General features: G+C 38.2%; 1 protein-coding gene across 1 annotated transcript in view; it reads left to right on the top strand.

Annotated features, from left to right (window-relative positions):
• LOC116288266 (carbamoyl-phosphate synthase [ammonia], mitochondrial) overlaps positions 1 to 17,745 on the top strand; it is a 51,843-nt gene extending 34,098 nt beyond the window's left edge. The window contains exons 20-37 of the mRNA XM_089036789.1: positions 4,295 to 4,369; positions 4,809 to 4,895; positions 5,219 to 5,311; positions 6,475 to 6,593; positions 8,717 to 8,858; positions 8,936 to 9,136; positions 9,262 to 9,372; positions 10,575 to 10,699; positions 10,901 to 10,970; positions 11,057 to 11,124; positions 11,911 to 11,986; positions 12,833 to 13,018; positions 13,408 to 13,497; positions 14,249 to 14,419; positions 14,976 to 15,050; positions 15,601 to 15,699; positions 16,161 to 16,457; positions 16,983 to 17,745. Of these exons, the coding sequence (XP_088892915.1) occupies positions 4,295 to 4,369; positions 4,809 to 4,895; positions 5,219 to 5,311; positions 6,475 to 6,593; positions 8,717 to 8,858; positions 8,936 to 9,136; positions 9,262 to 9,372; positions 10,575 to 10,699; positions 10,901 to 10,970; positions 11,057 to 11,124; positions 11,911 to 11,986; positions 12,833 to 13,018; positions 13,408 to 13,497; positions 14,249 to 14,419; positions 14,976 to 15,050; positions 15,601 to 15,699; positions 16,161 to 16,457; positions 16,983 to 17,078 (2,181 nt within the window). The 3' untranslated portion in view covers positions 17,079 to 17,745. The remainder of the gene's footprint in view (positions 1 to 4,294; positions 4,370 to 4,808; positions 4,896 to 5,218; positions 5,312 to 6,474; positions 6,594 to 8,716; positions 8,859 to 8,935; positions 9,137 to 9,261; positions 9,373 to 10,574; positions 10,700 to 10,900; positions 10,971 to 11,056; positions 11,125 to 11,910; positions 11,987 to 12,832; positions 13,019 to 13,407; positions 13,498 to 14,248; positions 14,420 to 14,975; positions 15,051 to 15,600; positions 15,700 to 16,160; positions 16,458 to 16,982) is intronic.
• The last annotated feature ends 339 nt before the right edge of the window (positions 17,746 to 18,084 follow it).

Raw genomic sequence — 18,084 nt, 5'->3', positions numbered from 1 at the left:
AATATATGCGGTCCATTCGAGGATCAAACGGGCGACCCAAGGCGTGAACTACGAAGATATGAGAAAAAAACAAACACCGTAGGATGACATACCACCCATGCGACCCTTTAACCTAATCTCCCTCCCTTATTTCTCTCGCTTGCCAAAGATTTTTACTTTTTGTGAGTCATCAAGAGTTTTTCCATCGAGACCAGAGAAGAAAAGTGTTGGTAAAAAGTGAGAGTTCACTTGTACGGTGAAATATCTGCAAAACTTTTTTTCTCCTCCTCTTCCTCCTCTTCCTCTTCTACCCCTCTTTACTATGCTTTAATAGAAATATTGAAATATGAATAAGTTGATTCGTCACTATGTGTTGCTTTGTAATTCTCACCTTGCTGGGCGTGGCAGCATCACATGAATTGGCACGCGATTCTTGGTTTCTTCTTGTTCTCAGACGAGAACTGCAAGGTTCCTTCAGTCTTAACAAAATCTCCTTTCTTTGCTTCTCGATCTGCTTTCTTTCTCTCTGTTAAGAAATTTCAATAGTTCAAAATCAGCTTTCATTGGCATGGCTCAGAACGCAAAACTGAATATACACTCTCCAAGGTGAAAAGATGTTATTTTTTTAAAAAATAACTAGAAAAGGACAGTATTTCAAATGAATAAGAATCGCACACTACCTCTGGTGTTTTGAAGTCAAGGATGTGTTTGTATAAATAGTAAAACTGCCTGCAATCTGTTGCGGTCTACAAAGGAAAAATCAAGATCATGCACAACGTTAATAATTGAGATCAAAAATATTTTCTGTCATATTTTGTTTCTTCTATTCTTCGTTTGCACGTTACGTCATCGCGGCCATGTTGGTATCATTTAACAAAAGATTTCTCATTAGCATCCATTGTTAACGGTACCACAATGGCCGCCATGTTTTTGTCTTTTAACTCTCTTGGGAATGCTTGCAACCCATCAATACAAACGAATTTATACACAGATCGAAATATGGCGACCAATTTGAATAACTATTGTTCTACACTGACTAGCGACTGACTAGCCTACATGTGAAAACGCTTTTATGTTTCCACGTGAACACGAGGCTAGTCAGTCCACAACAATAGTTCTTCAAATTGGTCGGCATATTTAGATTAATTGTGTATAAAGGTATTATTCTTGCAGAGCGTGTCTTACCTTGCCGGGAAGTGCTTTAGCAATCAGCTCAAACTTCCTCTCTTTGTTGCTTTGTAGATTTACGTACCTAAACAGAAAATTCCATTACATTCATGTTTCATTATTTTTGCAAATAACACAATAGACCTCTTTACTGATACGGCAGCCATCTTTAATTATGGGATGCCGAGGGGGTAATTCGTAGAACATTTATCGAACCATACAGTGGCGTGGTTACATTTTGAAACTAACAGCAAATCCAATTGCCTATTAGATGTGCTTCTCATCGAAAAGCGTAAAGTTATATTAAAAGACACCCTGACAGCCTGTGCAGTCTATACATTTTCCAATAGTTCCCCCTCAGCATCCCATAATATCTTAATTAAAATTATAGAATTTAAGATGGCCGCCGTATCTGTCAAAAGGACTTATTGAGTAAGGGCGTGGTCAGTACCTTTTTTAAAACGAACTGGAGAGTTTTTTCGATCATAAACTCGCGCCATAAGTTATTTGCACCACCGCTACACCACCCTTGACGTTCCCTTTAATAACAACAGTGTTTCTATGACTTACTTGTTGGTGAAGACTTTGACTTCTTGTTCGCTCCATTTCTCATGGAAGATTTTGTGACGATAGTTTTGACCATGATTCTGCAAGTCGTATATAGTAGGATCTGTGGGGGAAAAAATATTATATTTATTTTATGAGACTGAGAACACTGTCCTTCCCAAAGTTTTATAAGGAATTTGTATCGTTCGTTAAAGTTTGAAGGCGCAATCAACTTTAAAAAAAAAAACAGTTTCTAGTTTTGGCCGTAAATTTTTCTCGCTTTAGACAACGCCATGCCATAATACTTCATTTCCTAGAATATCATTTCTTTGTCTAATGTTTTCGCGTGGGAAGACACGTGGATATGGCCGATACGTTTCAAACAAAGAATCTTATTCACAAAGGAATGACACGTGGTCCAAAATGGAAACGAAAAACATTAGGCCAAAACTAAAGAGGCAGTGGTTTTTCCTGTTCTTTTTCTTCTGTTTTCTCATTAGACTTGCTTGTCGATTTTCTCACGTGCTCTCAATGGGTTTTTTCAGAATTTGACTTTTTGAGACATGAGAATCCTTTTATTGTCAGAGATTGTCCAAGCTTGTTGCGTATAACATCGAAAAAGAAAACGTTACCTGCAGGATGAATGTCTCGGCATTCTGATAACGGCCTGCATTCCGGTAGATCTTCGTCTAGTGATTGAAAGATGAATGATCATTTCTATTAACACACATATCTAGAAATGATAGTATTCGTTTTTATTCATTCTTTCACTTTACTTTACTTCACTTCTTAAAAGAAAAACCGAAAACCCACCCCTCCCTAAAAAAAGTACAACAATCAGCACCAAAAGTACCTAAGAGAAAACAATAAAAAATAACAATAAAAGCAGCAATTTAAGGCCTCTGGGCTAATCTATCTTTTCGGATTATCATCTTTACTTGTTAAAATTAAGGTCCATGCGGATAATAAAGTAGAATATGTAGATGCCTTAAACGGCAAGGATAGACCTCACTACGCATAAATTCTTTTTATTTAAGTGTTTAGTCGTTCAGGCAGCGCTTTTGAACTAATTGAAGATACTTTTACGATCACACACCCTACCATTACGTTCAATATTGTATTATTTGCTACTGTTTTAGCTAGATCTAATGTGTCTTACGTCGTATTGCGTTCTTGATATTCACTTGTGGTCTGTCTTCAGGTAGATACACTTCATCATTTAGTGGCTCTTCATTCACAACCTATCATCAACCAAGCACACACTCAGTAATTTTGATTTAAATATTTTACAAACGCTATCATCGTAACTTTACCAGACTATTTTCTTCCCAGTTCAGTGAAACATTTTTCAGTAAAAAAAAAAAAAGATAATAATAAATAAAAATAATAAAAAATTAAAAAAATAATCTGTTGGATAAATCATTATGCAGTGGTTAGCAATAAAAATTAGCCACACTGGATAAGATATATAGGTCAGATAGCGCTATTCGCCCTTCGTACAACCGGGCCCAGAAGAAGTTCTTCATTCTAATGCATTTGCGCACGTTTTCTTTAACCTGGTGCTTGAAAGATAATTTGTGTTTTCCAACAAACCATACCACAAAAGGAGTCTTAAGTAAGGAAGGTCGTACCTGTGGGGCTTGACCATCATTGTCGCTGTCATCGCTGGGCTTTGGGTTCCACAACCTTAAGCGACCATGCCGACTTGGTGCCCCATTTTCACTCCTAGAAAAATGAGAAATCCTTTTTTCATTCTTTGCTTATGTTAATGATTTTCCACAAGAATATCGCTAAATAAGTTTCTATTTTCTTACCTCTTTGTTGCATTTGTGTTCACAGACATGATGCTTAATATAATGTAGCTTATAACGATAATTACGATCCAAAAAATATTATAAAATTGCTCTGCGAGTAAATAGCCGTACAACAACGTCAAAACGCTAAAATCTTTATGAACAAACTTCATAGCGAGGTAATTTTCCATTGTGATGTCATTAAAGAGTGTTTGTGACGTAAAATATGAGACGAAATTCGCGGACTTGATTTCTTCTGTAAATACTTCGCTTTTACCTCTGTTTTGGAAAAGAAAACTCGCCGTCTTATTCATTTTGTGATCATGTGTTGCTCTGATAGTTTTCGTTTTGTTTGAATGTCGCAATTTTTTCAGTTGTTGGAATTTTGCTCGCGCGCGCGCTGTTACCCATAACACTTTGTCATCAGTAGCGCGTGCAATATGACCCACAAATATTTGCAGTTGTTGCGCGCGCTGTGTAGCCCATATATTATGACCATATTGTGGGCGCAGGGTGACTTATTTTCATCATAAAATCTGGTCTTCTTTTGCTGTGTTTTCCTACCCTTTTTCTTTCATTGAAGTTTGAGTTCCTAAGAACCCAAAAAAAGCTTTCCCGCGTTCTTTTGGAACATACTGCCTCAAAAATTGGTTTGCCAAAAAGTTTAATTTTATTTGTTTTTAATCAATACTACAAATAAGGATTTACCATGATGAGAGTAATAAATGAGAGTAATAAATTTGGGAATTGATTATTGTTTAAAAGTAAATCCGCTAATTTGCAATTGTGTTTTTGTAATTAATGTTTAGATTCCTAGATGGGACCTGGACAGATTTCATTTGACCCCGAAAGAAATCGGCAGTTCAATGAAGAGCGTCGGCGAGGTAAATAATGTATATTAACGCGTTTAGATATATTGTGGATTGAATTTCGCAGACCATTGTCTGGCCGTATTTTATCGTTCGGTATTAGTGTGAGTGAATGAAGCGCACTGTAAACATTAATTAGGAGAAGCCATTTCCAACGTCCTGTGGTCACCGTACGTTTTGAGTTCATACGAAACCGGTTTAACTGTCTGAAGCAGTTTGTTTTGCTTCCATAAGAAAAGGTTTGTCTATTTCTCTCTCTCTTTAAGGCTGTATTGGGTCCGACCCACATCCGCGAGAAGAGAAGAAAAGGTCACGGCACAGATTAAAGACATCCTTTTTATCCAATCACAGCACGGAAAATTACTGTTCATCCATTCAGAATGCTCTGACACGACCTGTTCGTGCTGCTAATTTCTATCGTCTTAATTATTCAATGTTTCGTTTCAATCCACAGGTGATGGCCATTGGTCGTACTTTTGAAGAGAGTATTCAGAAAGCCCTTCGAATGGTGCATCCATCTGTTGATGGCTTCGTTCCTAAGGTAAAAATACTGGTGTGAGGTTGCATAGCAATGACAATGGTTACCTTGGTGACGGCTCCCATGTTAAGAGCAGCAGTCATCATATCAACGACAGCTATTACCATGGCATTTTCAGGCTGTATTACTTGAGAAAGTTAGTATAGGGAGGTGATGATTATCAAAGGCGAGGCAATGGCTTCTGTGATGAGAACGACCATTACCATAGCAACGCAATTGAAAATTTAAGTGGAGAGTACCTTAACCATGTTTTTGGACTTAAAATAAATGAGTAGGCCATGAGTGGGTATATTTCTATACTATATATGTTTACAATTGTTTCATAGATTCCAAGTGGAAACAAAGATGTTGTAGATGGAGAAGCGTTTGAAGAGAATCTCCGTGTGCCCTCCAACACGCGTGTGTATTCCCTAGCCAGGGTAAATGCAAAACTCTTTGTAATACTCCATTTTCAAGTTCCCAGTCTCTGTAGCTCAGGACTAGCCTCGAATTTGTGCAGAATATTTATGTGTTCCATTGAAGGTCCGTGCATTTCAAAGTGTTTATTATAGTTTAAGTTGTGCATTCTTTACTTAAACGTTGGTATTTGTGAAAATTCCTGAGACACTTAAATGAGGCTAACCCTGAGTAAATGAGTCTGTAATCAAGGAACACATGGTTATTTGGAAGTTGAAAATTTATTAACTTCCAAACTTCATAATTGCATAGAATGTTCATATGTCATGTGTCCATGTGATGGTCTGTGAGGTTTTTGAAGAGTTTATATTGTTGACATTGCGTATTCTTTACTTTACCTTTGGTATTTGTAAAGATTTTGATTCGGAATGAATCCATCTCCAACCCTCATCTCTCCTCTTAATGAAGCCTTTTGCAAACCATGCCTATATTTAAAAAAATGTACCCTGAACTTGCCTTGTGTAATGTCCCAGTAATTTTAATGATCATTCGAATTATTTTTTCCGTCGTTTTGATTGGCAGAGGTAACTGCAAGTAACTCAGTCTCGTACCCAGAGCCTGCGTTTCTTCTGGCCTGCGGCGAAGAACGAGGGCTCTGACATAATCCATTTTTTTGGCGCAAGCGCAATTTTCCGGAAGTGAAATATAATCAATGAAAATCATGCTTTAAAATAGAGTTCTTTGTTTACTTCCGATCAAAATAAAACTTAGAAATCAGGAATTAACATATTTTTTTAATTTTTGGCATGTCTTTTAACACATTCTCTCTTATACCGGAAGTCCAATAAATCCTGGTCTCAAAAAATATATTATGCCAGAGCCCTCGTTCTATGCCGCAAGCCAGAAGAAACGCAAGCTCTGGGTACGAGATTGCAATAACAAATAACATGGCTACCTTCACCTTTCCTTGGTGTGTTTGATAAATAGCAAAGGCAGTCAAAACACAAAAAGAAAATGGAAGAAATAATTTGAATGATAAAAACAATTATTAAACTCAGTGATTAAAAAGTATCGTGATCAACCTCGTCTAATAATTATCGCCCACTAATCTGGCAAACGTTCCCTCAGTAACGATGTGTCATCAGTTTGACTTGTTCCTTGATGCTTTATTTATTGTCGTTTCCAGGCTTTTGAGAAGGGTTACTCGGTTAATAAAATTCACGAGTTGACAAACATCGATCCCTGGTTCCTTTACAAACTAAAGGAAATCATCGACCTTAGCAATGACTTCAGCAAGCTCAAAATGTAAGTATATGCTTTACTGATTACTGGGTTGTCTTAATCCATCTCGCGAAAAGTGCATTGTTGCGCTAGAGTATCCATATATGAATTTGAATGACGTGTCCATAGATTCTAGGCTCATAGATTGGCTTAGCAGCTGATGATGTAATTCCGGGCTTTAGAAGTAATATAATTGAGCAGTAAAAGAAGATTTTAGTTTTTAGTTATTTAGTTAATAGAAAGCTAAACTATTCTATATACTATTATTTTAAAAATCAAAAAAGAAAAACGGAAAAAAGGAGCAAAAGCGTGAGTAGGTATAATGTTTAGGTCACCCATCCAAATGCTAACCCTCCTCAGGCGAGCTTGACTCAGTATCTTGAACGACAACGATTTATCCACTGGACCACGGTTCCAGGTGAATCAGCATAACAATAGCCGTGAAAACAATGCACCGTATAGACTAGACTTTTTAACATTATATTTTCAACCGATTCCGTGCGTGGCAGAGATGCAAGGGATCAGCCGATATGGTCTGGGGGCCGGCTGGTCTCTCCCCTGATGCTTCGGCTAGAACATTTTCTTGCGTAATTCGTACACCCAAGGGCAGAAGGATTTAATCGCCGTCAGGTCCGAAGTCCATACGCCGCCTCAGCTCTGCGGATGTCTCGGGGGTATGGCACAGTGGAATCGCATTTCTTTATATTTCTTTTGGTGGGTTAGAATCCCGTCTTATTTACATAAAATTTTCCTTTTTTTTCTTTTCTTTTTTAATCCATTTTTTTATTAGATTTAAAACTTTAACAATAATTAAGGCAATCTCTTAAGTGAAAAAATATTTATTCCTCTTTTACTCCGACGAAGGACTAGCGTCCGAAAGGTCAGTAAGTTTTTTCATCTTTTCACGGTGTATAATTTACCTTTTCATCATTACTGTTTCATTAGAAACACCGACGCAGCTCACACTAGTTTTTAGCTAGTTATATCTTCTTATTCCTATTCGGTTTGTTATTAGCCTGTATAAGTTCGATCAGACGTTGTCAGTCATATAAGCAATATCGATCCGCGAAAAGTAGACCTACGCTTTCCTATCTTTACTGACAAAGTTTACTGACAAGAACACTTACTGCACTTGGATCATCATATGTCTATATTTACTGTTTATTTTGTGGCCTAAAAAAGGGCAAAACCTGCAAATATTTTAATATCATGTAGAGAACACCTTAAGGAAGAAGACCGTCTTAGACAAGTTAAAAAGAATTCATTCTTTTCTTTGAACCATTCTATTATCTTTTGACTAACATTGCAACGTACGAGTCCTCTGTGCATGATACAGGTAACCCAGTGAACGCCTGTAGGGCGTCTTGTTTGGAGTCAGATTCTCCGGTACAGTTTTCCTGACGTTTTTACTTGACTCCGTCAGTAAACCTCATCATTTTAAGGTTCTGTAAAACGGCCCCAACATTTAACCAAACACCGATTTGACCCACGAATTTAGCCAAAATTTGACCGAACATTGTTAGCAGACCATGACAAATATTTTATAAGGATTTGTATGGGAGAATGTACTGGGCCCGGTTGTACGAAGCCTGGGTAGCGTTATCCGACGGATAAATGTTATCCAGTGGATAAATCTATTGGATAACAGCATGGACTTACCCACTGGATAAGGATTTCCTTTTCCTTCTTACTAATACTGAGGTGCTCTTTTCATTTCTGATGTTCATTTTGAAACAACTTCTCTTTTTAAGGGGAGTAGGGTTACGTGACCAACGGTTGCAAAGGCCCATTCCAATAGTCTTCTTCACAGTTCCCAGCGCCATCTCAAAAGGTAGCCGTGCCTTTGCATCGAAGCGAGACAAACGGTGAGCTTGCAATGATAGAAACCTGTAAATAATTGTCCAAGGTGTTAAAAAAGATCTCTATCATTGCAAGCTCACCGTTCGTCTCGCTTCGATTCAAAGGCACGGCTAGCTTTCAAGAGTGCGCAGGGAACCGTGAAGGGGACTATTTGATGGTTGAATTAGTGCTCTGAGTTTAATTAGCCTAGAGGTTGTTTTATTGTTCCATAAAACATGTAAACCATCCTAAAACGTTTTCTGCCGAGTTTAGTTATTCAGTGTTTATTATTTCTTCCGTTATTCCAGCGATGAATTACCCATAGATCAACTAAAACTAGCCAAACAGATGGGGTTTTCTGATCGACAACTGAGCAGGCTAATGGGAACAGATGAGATGACTGTCAGACAAAATCGGATCAACCAGGGAGTAAAGCCTTGGGTTAAACAGGTAAAAAAATTCTTTGAAATTTCGTTCAAGCAATAAATCCTCAAAAAAAGTTGTGATAATGTTTTCTATTTCCACAGATCGATACGATGGCTGCTGAGTATCCCGCCAAGACTAACTACCTTTACATCACCTACAATGGCAGCGAGAACGATCTGGCGTTCGACGACCATGGGGTGATGGTGTTAGGGTGTGGTCCATATCATATTGGTAGTAGTGTAGAGTTTGATTGGTGTGCAGTATCTTGTATTAGAACACTAAGGGACCTTGGAATGAAAACAGTGAGTATTACCGACGATCTGATGATCGTGGGGTGATGGTGTTAGGCATTAGTCTGTCAGTGAACAGCGGTAGAAAGTGGAAGAAAAAGGATGTTGCCCTTCTAATGTTTTCGTTATTTTTCCAGGTGGTTGTGAACAACAACCCAGAGACCGTCAGTACAGACTATGACGAGTGTGACAGACTTTATTTTGAGGAACTGTCCCTGGAACGGGTACTGGATATTTATCAACAAGAGGTTCGTACACGAGGAATGAAAATACAAGTAAAATAAAGACAATGTAAAGTAATTTGCTATGCATTTTTTTGATTTCCTTCTTTTTCTTGGAAATCTTTTTGGTAACAGCATATGTAATCAATAGTGAATACAGGGGTGGTTCCATGGGATTTGTGGAACTTTCCTTTGTGAGATCTTGTGAAGCCAATCATTTTTCTTTATGCTCAGTAGAATGAAATTGAAACGCCTCTTTGCGAAGCTTGGCCGCCATTTTGGAATTACCCTTTTTCAAACCCTGGATCTGCCATTGGTACTCAGTTTAAGAAGCATTTTTTATCAAAAATAATCAGTTCTAAAATTTTTAGAAGGAAACATTAGAAGATCATGAATAATATTGCTCCTGAGAGAAACGGTGTTAGTATAGGAACTAATCTGATCGATATAGTGGACTGGGCAGGGTATATACTTGTGTAGACGGGAAATCGCTGCTTGGATCGGTTACGATATCGCAGTTTGGAAACAAAATAGGATGACTCTATTTCTTGTGAAGTACATTTATAAGGAGAACAAAGTCATAGAAAAAAAACCTGACTAGATAAGGTGCAATTTTTAAAATTTCACCCTTGCAGGTACTAACCCAACCAAAGGGGTTTAACTTTATTATCGTTTTAAGAGCAAGACGTTTTGCGAGTGGACTAGTGGTTTAAGTGACTTACCAAAACAAAAGCCGTGATAATAATGGAGCAAAAAGACTTTATTATTTTCCACTTCAATTGAACACAGATAGTGCAAGGGATCGGATTAGCTGTAAAATTCAGGCACGGGCATAGTGCCCTAGCATAATACCATTTTCACTCTTTGTTCATGCGAAAACGATCATTGAGAGTACATTTCTTGCTGAGCACGATGACTATGTGCCCGAGTGCCAGGCTGGTTCACTTGTTCTCAGGCACCAAGTGTCCTAAGCACTATAAGTGTGAACACTATGTGAACACACGGGTGCCCGAGTGAAAGGCTGGTTCACTTGTTCTCAGGCACCAAGTGTCCAAGCACTATAAGCGCTAACACGCTCTTATAACCATCATAATATGATTTCACACTATTTCACTCCGATCTGTCAAGAGTATATAGTGTGGATGGTTATGTTACTTACCTATTGATGGCTAAATCCCTGACCCTGGTACTAAAGTGTTTTATATTTACTTCCTTCCGTTCCACGTTAGGGATGTCAAGGAGCAATTATATCCGTGGGAGGTCAAATACCTAACAACTTATCTTTGCCGTTGTTCAAAAATGGAGTCAACATCCTTGGAACTTCACCTCTGATGATTGACGCTGCCGAGGAAAGGTTGGTCAATATTTGAAGATCATGAACCTAAGGCCTTCAAGCCTAGCTAGGTTTTTAAGCGCTATGCTCGAGTTCTCTTGTTTTTCTCCAACCGGCTATCCTCGTTGACTGGTCTATTTTCTCAGCCACGCTACCCTGCCCCCTTCCAAAGTTATATTTTTTCCAATTGTCCTGCTGGTAATATATCTTACTATCATACAGGTCACGATTCTCTGAGATCATAGATGAGATTGGTGTTGACCAAGCACCATGGAGGGCCCTCTACTCAGTGGTAAGTTCGGATACGCTAGCAAATATTTACTAATTGTCACTAATTTCTTTGAAGTTCAACTTTTTATTTATTTTGTTCGCCTGCAGAAAGACGCCTTAGATTTTGCTGCTACTGTCGGTTACCCATGTCTTCTGCGACCTTCCTACGTATTGAGGTATGTATGCAGTATATGGGGTGTCCTACCGCATCTTATATTGAGGTTTGACCCCGAGGTACGGATGTCAAAGAAGAATATATCGTATGGTTGCCTTTTCCCATGTCGTGCTGGTTGTTACTCTTTGAGAATCGCGTCATACCTCTGGTGACCAGTTTATACTGAGGGTAGAGATATCGCGGATGTCAAAGTGCTTGTTGTGCGCACTGAGTGTCACGCCGGGTGTCTTATTACCAAATACCCTTCTAGCCCGAATGGGCTATGAGTCAATAACCCATGGAACTGAAGGCCGAATGAGCTATTGACGCATAGGTCATGAGAGCGAGAGGACTAATTGTATTGTAGTCAAATTCAACTAGTCGGTCAAATATAAAGATGCAAAAAAGTTTTAAATTAAAGTAAATTTAATATTTTGGTTTTCAAATCGACACTTTTCGGTACTAGTAGGATATAACTTATAGCCTAGTAGCAGCTCATCCAATCAGAACGCAGCATTGATGATAGACCACTAGTAAGCTATTAGTTCATAGCCTAGTAGCAGCTCATCCAATCAGAACGCAGCATTGATGATAGACCACTAGTAAGCTATTAGCTCATAGCCTAGTAGTAGCTCATCCAATCAGAACGCAGCATTGATGATAGACCTCATCCAATCAGAACGCAGCATTGATGATAGACCACTAGTTGAATTTGACTATTTATAACTATTGTTTTTGACACTAAAATATATTAGTCACTTGTCAAAAACAATAGTTATAAATATTTTTATTTATGATTGAATTTTAGTGGCTCAGCTATGAATGTAGCCTATGGTCCTGACGAGCTGAGAGGATTCCTGAGAGACGCTGCACGAGTATCTGAGGTAACTGAAAATATTGTCGTATGTATGTGAGTAGAGTTGTTTGTTGGTTCTCTCCAGTGCTTCGAGGGTTTTTCCCCCGGGTTCTCCGGTTTTTATCCCTTCGCAAAAATCAACTTCTAAATTCCAATTCAATAACAGGAGTAATTATACAGTTTCTCATTAATCCCATATAGGTAACTGTCCAATTATTTTCTTGATTGGACAGGTCTTGTTGATATGGGATTAATTAGGCAGCTATATAATTAATAGGTAATGGGATTTCATGCTCCCCAATCAAGAAATAATTAGACTCGAAAAATTCCTCTGACTGCCAAATTGGACTCGACCTACGGCCTCATCCAATTTTGTCAGTCCTCGGAATTTTCCTCGTCCAATTATTTCTTTATTGGACAGCATGGAGTCCTATTACATATGCATATTCTCGCATAGGGTTAGTCTCCTATATCTTCTTTCGCACTATAATAAATTAGTTATTATTTATTGGATGCCTGAAAATAACATATTTAAACACTGTAAAATATAAAATATCCATCAATAATATAATCAAGAAAAACTTAACTGGGGATACATGGTAATAAAACATATAATTAGTTGGCTAATCAAGAAATGTTAAGCGAACGTTAGTTCAATTCTCTTTGATCTAGCACTAAGAGAGGGTTGGCTTGGTTAATGGTGGATGTCGACCTACTAAATAGTCAATAAAGTCAATAAAGTCAATAAAGCGGCCTTTCACTCATTATGAAAATACTTTGATATATATATATAATGTAAATTCTCAAAAATAGCAACAACATACTTGTTTATGTCAGCGCCTTGCTTCCTAATGCTTCGTCTTTTTTTCCATAGGAACACCCTGTGGTCATGACTAAGTTCATCCTTGGAGCTCGAGAAATCGAAATGGACGCTGTGGCCAAGAATGGCCAGGTCATATGTCATGCTATCTCCGAACATGTCGAGAATGCTGGTGTTCATTCAGGAGACGCCACCCTTATCTTACCACCACAAACTGTCAGCCTTGAAACTATTGACAAGGTAAGAACTGAAAGGAGAAAGGTGGAGCAACGGGGCAGGGAAGGAAATAAAACTTCAAAATTCTCAGTTAAAACTGCAGTCGGGTGTCAAATGTTTACGGCTCAGGTGTTTTCAGCAGCCTTTATTAGAAGTAAACCAACATGACTGACAGATATGTGAAGGGCTGCACTGCCTGCTGCAGTGCGCAGTTCAAAACTTTTTCAGATTCCCGTCAATTTTCCTTCTCTTCATTTATTATCTTATTCGTGCAAAACATGAGACCATTACGAGCGCTAATAGCCAATTGTTATAGCTTCTGATAGTAACATGATGCTAATCTGATAAGGATAAATACGCTAATAAAAGAGAGCACAGTTGTGTTGTTTAAGTTAGATCTTCTCTTTCAACAGATCAAAGATGTGACTCGTAAGATTGCGCAAAGGTTTATGATATCTGGTCCGTTCAACATGCAGTTTCTCGCTAAAGGCGATAGAATCATGGTAAGAGGGATGTAACTATGTACAAATCCTTATACTAAAGTCAATCAATCAATCAATGACTTAATTAATGTGTCTAAACTTCTAGCGTTCCACAGGTGGCAACACTAATCGGGGACACCTGAATCTAAATAAATAATCTCAAAAACATAATGATAATAATATTAATATAAAAATACTAATGTATATATAATAATATAACAATAATAAGTTAATAAAAATATGAAGAAATATATAGTATTATAGAGATTATTTCTAAATCGAGTCGTGTAGATCACTCCCAATCCGGAGGACAAAACAATGGATTCCAAAAAACAACAGGAGAGCAAAATTCCACTGCACTGTACCCCAAATCGATCCGCATGCCCTTTTACACGAGCGATTTTTGCGGAATTTAATGTGCGATTGATAGTAACGTTTGTGTGATCGTGTAGGTCATTGAATGCAATCTCCTTTCTTTACCATCACTACAGCACATATTGTTGATAGTAATCGTTTTTTTTTTCATCATGTAGGTCATTGAATGCAATCTCCTTTCTTCACCATCACTACAGCACATATTGTTGATAGTAATCGGTTTTTTTTTTCATCATGTAGGTCATTGAATGCAATCTCCTTTCTTTACCATCGCTACAGCACATATTGTTGATAGTAATCGTTTTTTTTTTATCATGTAGGTCATTGAATGCAATCTCCTTTCTTTACCATCACTACAGCACATATTGTTGATAGTAACGTTTGTTTGATCATGTAGGTCATTGAATGTAATCTCCGTGCTTCGCGATCCTTCCCGTTCGTGTCCAAGACGCTTGGTGTAGATTTTATAGACTGTGCTACAAAAGTCATGATAGACCATCCTCAGGATCTGGACAAACTGCCTCACCTTAATACCCCAATAAAACCAGAGGGTTATGTCGGGATAAAGGTACGTGAGAGGAAGAGAAAAAATTTCACAGAATCAGTCGAGACAAGTGATCTAGACGGTCCACTCGATCCATCTCCAAGCACATCTATGCAAGACACTAAAAAACCATGAATAATTCACAAATCCTTGGTCGAATCTGTAGAGCTACTATACACGTCACGATCATAAACTTTTATACTTCAGAGGCTTGTACGTCACGTACATGCGCAGTCCTTATTAGCGTTCTTTATATAAAGAATACTAATGAAGATTACTTTATGGGGATTGAAGGTCCATGCACGTGATGTGTATGGTTGCTCCATGCTCCAATAAACCTATCCCGAATTCGCTTGACTGATCACGAAACAATGGTTTCAAGTCGAGGTTGAACTTGATGAATAAAAGAATCAAGTCCAGTCTCGACTTCAAACCATTGTTTCGTGGTCAGTCAAGCGAATTCGGGATAGGTCTATTGGATCAATGTTTTATGAATTTTTGATAGATTGTTAACAGAAGCAACACCTATTACTGATGCTCTGTTAGATAGAATAGTGAACATTCATACATAAAACTTCAGGCACCGATGTTTTCTTGGCCTCGTCTTCGCGATGCTGACCCCTTGCTGAAATGTGAGATGGCTTCTACTGGAGAGGTAAGGCTGGATAAAACAATCACGTGATCAGGCGTTCTCTGTGACGTCAGTTTACTCCCAGGAATGAAGAGTCGATGTATTATATTTGACTGAATGACTGACCGACTAACTAAAGGATTGACTCAGAATTGGCTTACTGATCACCGACGATTTTTCTAATGAACATTTGTTACAATGACTGACAGACTAACTTAGGCATGGACCAATTTACGGGCTGACTGAGGACTTTCCTGATGGACTGACGCCGACTAAATTACCAATACTGACTCATTGTTGGAGGGACTGACTGACTGACGGACTGAATGATGACTGACTGAAGGAAATATGGACGGACTGCCATGGGTCAGGGTTTTGAGGTCCTGGCGGCACACCCCTACCCAAGTTGGGGTGGTAGTACCCCCCCGGGACTGAGAGTCACGATGTGTGGAACAAGCCTAGTTTGCTTTCTGTTTGCCATAACGTTAACGAATAGTTTATTTGTCGAGTTTCTAAAGCGCGAGTCTTATAACTATTTCAACATGAATATATGTCTGTCTTTCTACCTTTCCAGGTTGCGTGTTTTGGCAAAGATCTTCATTCCGCGTTCCTCAAGGCAGTCATGTCTGCTGGCTTCCGCCTTCCAAACAAAAATATCTTGATCGGTATACAGGTATATGATATATTGTTTGCTTGTCTCTCTTAGTGTTCTTTATTCTCATCATGCATTATTATCATCTGTCTCCCGGCGCTATCATCACTAACATTAGTCCCCATCATCATCATGATGTGCATCACCAGCATGCGTGCATGCATAATCATCATCGTCATCATCATCATCTTCTTCTTCATCATCATCATCATCATTAACATCATCATCATCTTCATCATCATGTATCCCATGATCATCGTGCATTAATTATGATCATCACCATCACCGTCATCACCATTATCATGCATCCTGCATCATCACTATAATCATCATTATCACCATAATAATAATCATCATCAATTCCCGAGGTATTTTAATCAGTTGAATCAGGATCAAGTCAGAAATGTGATCTTAAAAACATTACGTCTGAATTACATGAAACGGCCAGCTGTAAAAGCTTTTTGGATGTTGTTTTCCAACAGCAATCGTTCCAGCCAGAATTCCTCCCCACGGCTCACAAACTCCACAAGTTAGGATACAACTTGTACGCAACAGAGGCCACTGCCCGGTACTTGAACGAGCACGGAATCGCAGCCCAGCCTGTCGAGTGGCCCCTTCACGACAAAGGAGAACACCCCAACGTTACCAAACTGATCACAGATAAGAAGATAGACATGGTGATCAACCTACCAAACCATAATACCAAGTATATCAAGGATAACTATCTGATCAGACGAGCTTCTATCGATTCTGGTGTTCCACTGGTTACCAATTTTCAGGTATTTGAATACTCCAGTTTCGAGTTCTCTGTTGCTCAGGGTTAAGCCTCGAGTTTGTTCAGGATTTTCATGTGTTTCAGTGAAGGTTCGTGGAATTTCAAAGAAGTTCTATTGTTCATGTTGATTTGTGCATATTTTACTTTACTGTTGATATTTGTGAATATTTAGACGCTGATTCGAGGCTTGAACCCTGAGTAAACGAGTCTGTAATCAAGGAACACAGCGGTAATTTGGAACTCCAAAATGTTCTATTAGCTTTATCATTGTGCAGACGATCTATAAATTGGGGTTTGCACAGTAAATAATGTACTAGAAGTGGTCCTTGGTGATCCTCTTTCTTTTCTTCAGGATTTTTCACCCCTCACCTCGTTAGTAAATTTTCAAAGTTTCTTTGAAAGCTTTTAACAAATTCTTATTTTTCCGCTTTGTCAAATATTATAGTAAAAAGCAAAAATTAAGTTTCTACTTAGATTTAGGGAAATAGCCAGTTGAAAAATCGAGTAACCAAGGTTTTTTTTTCTTCAGGTCACTAAACTCCTTGTGGAAGCTTTATCCAAGAAAGAAGACCTCGACGCATCAACACTTTTTCATTTTCAGTCCAAGCGTAAATTTTCTCCCTAGCAGAGAAGGGTTAACCTGCAGCGAATATCAGCTCAATTTTATTTCTACTAAAAGATCCTAATATTATAAACGTAAATGTTTTTAGGAAAAGTACCTTGGAAGAAAGATTTGTTAGTCTAATGAGCCAAAGGCTTTAGGTTTAGAAGTTTGTTTTTTTAGAAGTATGATCGACACTATAAATATATACTTCACGGAATCCCTTTTGATGAGGTAAAATAATTTGCAATGTACACATATCAAACATTGAGTGTCGTATTTCCGTGTGTCTGTTGTCTGCGAGGCAGATCCACGAGTTAGCATCGTTAGCATCATCGATTTTCCAAAGTTTTTCTTTCTTTTTTTTTTTTTTTTGTCTTTTTTTTCCAAAAATGTTCATGTCAAATTCATCATAAAACGACGGCCTTTTTGTTCGCTGCTTTTCCGCACAATCCAAATATGGAATTGATCATACCATATATGGAGTGAGCTTTCTCTACTCCAACTTCGACACTAACATATAGAGTACGGTAGAAACTAGATAAACTAGTTAGAGTACGGCTTGATATGGGTCGTTCCCCGATAAATCCACTCTCATATGTTTTGTCTTATTATGAAATTATCACGCATTGCTATGAAAATTGTACTGTGTATAAACATTTAAAAAAATATCTAAATTGTCCTCGTTTAATATGTCTGTTAGTTCTCGTATACTTCTTGTGGCCAGGGGGGAGAAACATAAAAAAAATTAAAGGGATGTACCTGGTTTTAGGCGTTGGCGCTTCACAAAGGCTGGTATAATATTCATGAGATTCATTTAAATGTTATATACGTCAGGCTTTGTATCTATCTAATAATGCGTTTACCACTCCTGAGTGGACGACTTAATGCCTAACAGGTTGCCTATCCCTAACCCTAAGGCAGCCGAAAGATCGAATTAGAATTTAGAGTATTTCAATCTACATGTCTATTTCTTTTAATTTCGCCTAAAGTGGACTCCCTGTGGTTACAGTGTATTTTATTCTGTCTA

Source organism: Actinia tenebrosa, unplaced genomic scaffold (genome assembly GCF_029948245.1).
Source record: "Actinia tenebrosa isolate PJP-AT-01 unplaced genomic scaffold, QUT_ActTen_1.0 PGA_scaffold4__44_contigs__length_22323623, whole genome shotgun sequence".
NCBI classification, from domain to species: Eukaryota; Metazoa; Cnidaria; class Anthozoa; order Actiniaria; family Actiniidae; genus Actinia; species Actinia tenebrosa.
The sequence above is the reverse complement of the archived record's forward strand: the minus strand, read 5'-3'. Positions and strand labels throughout refer to the sequence as shown.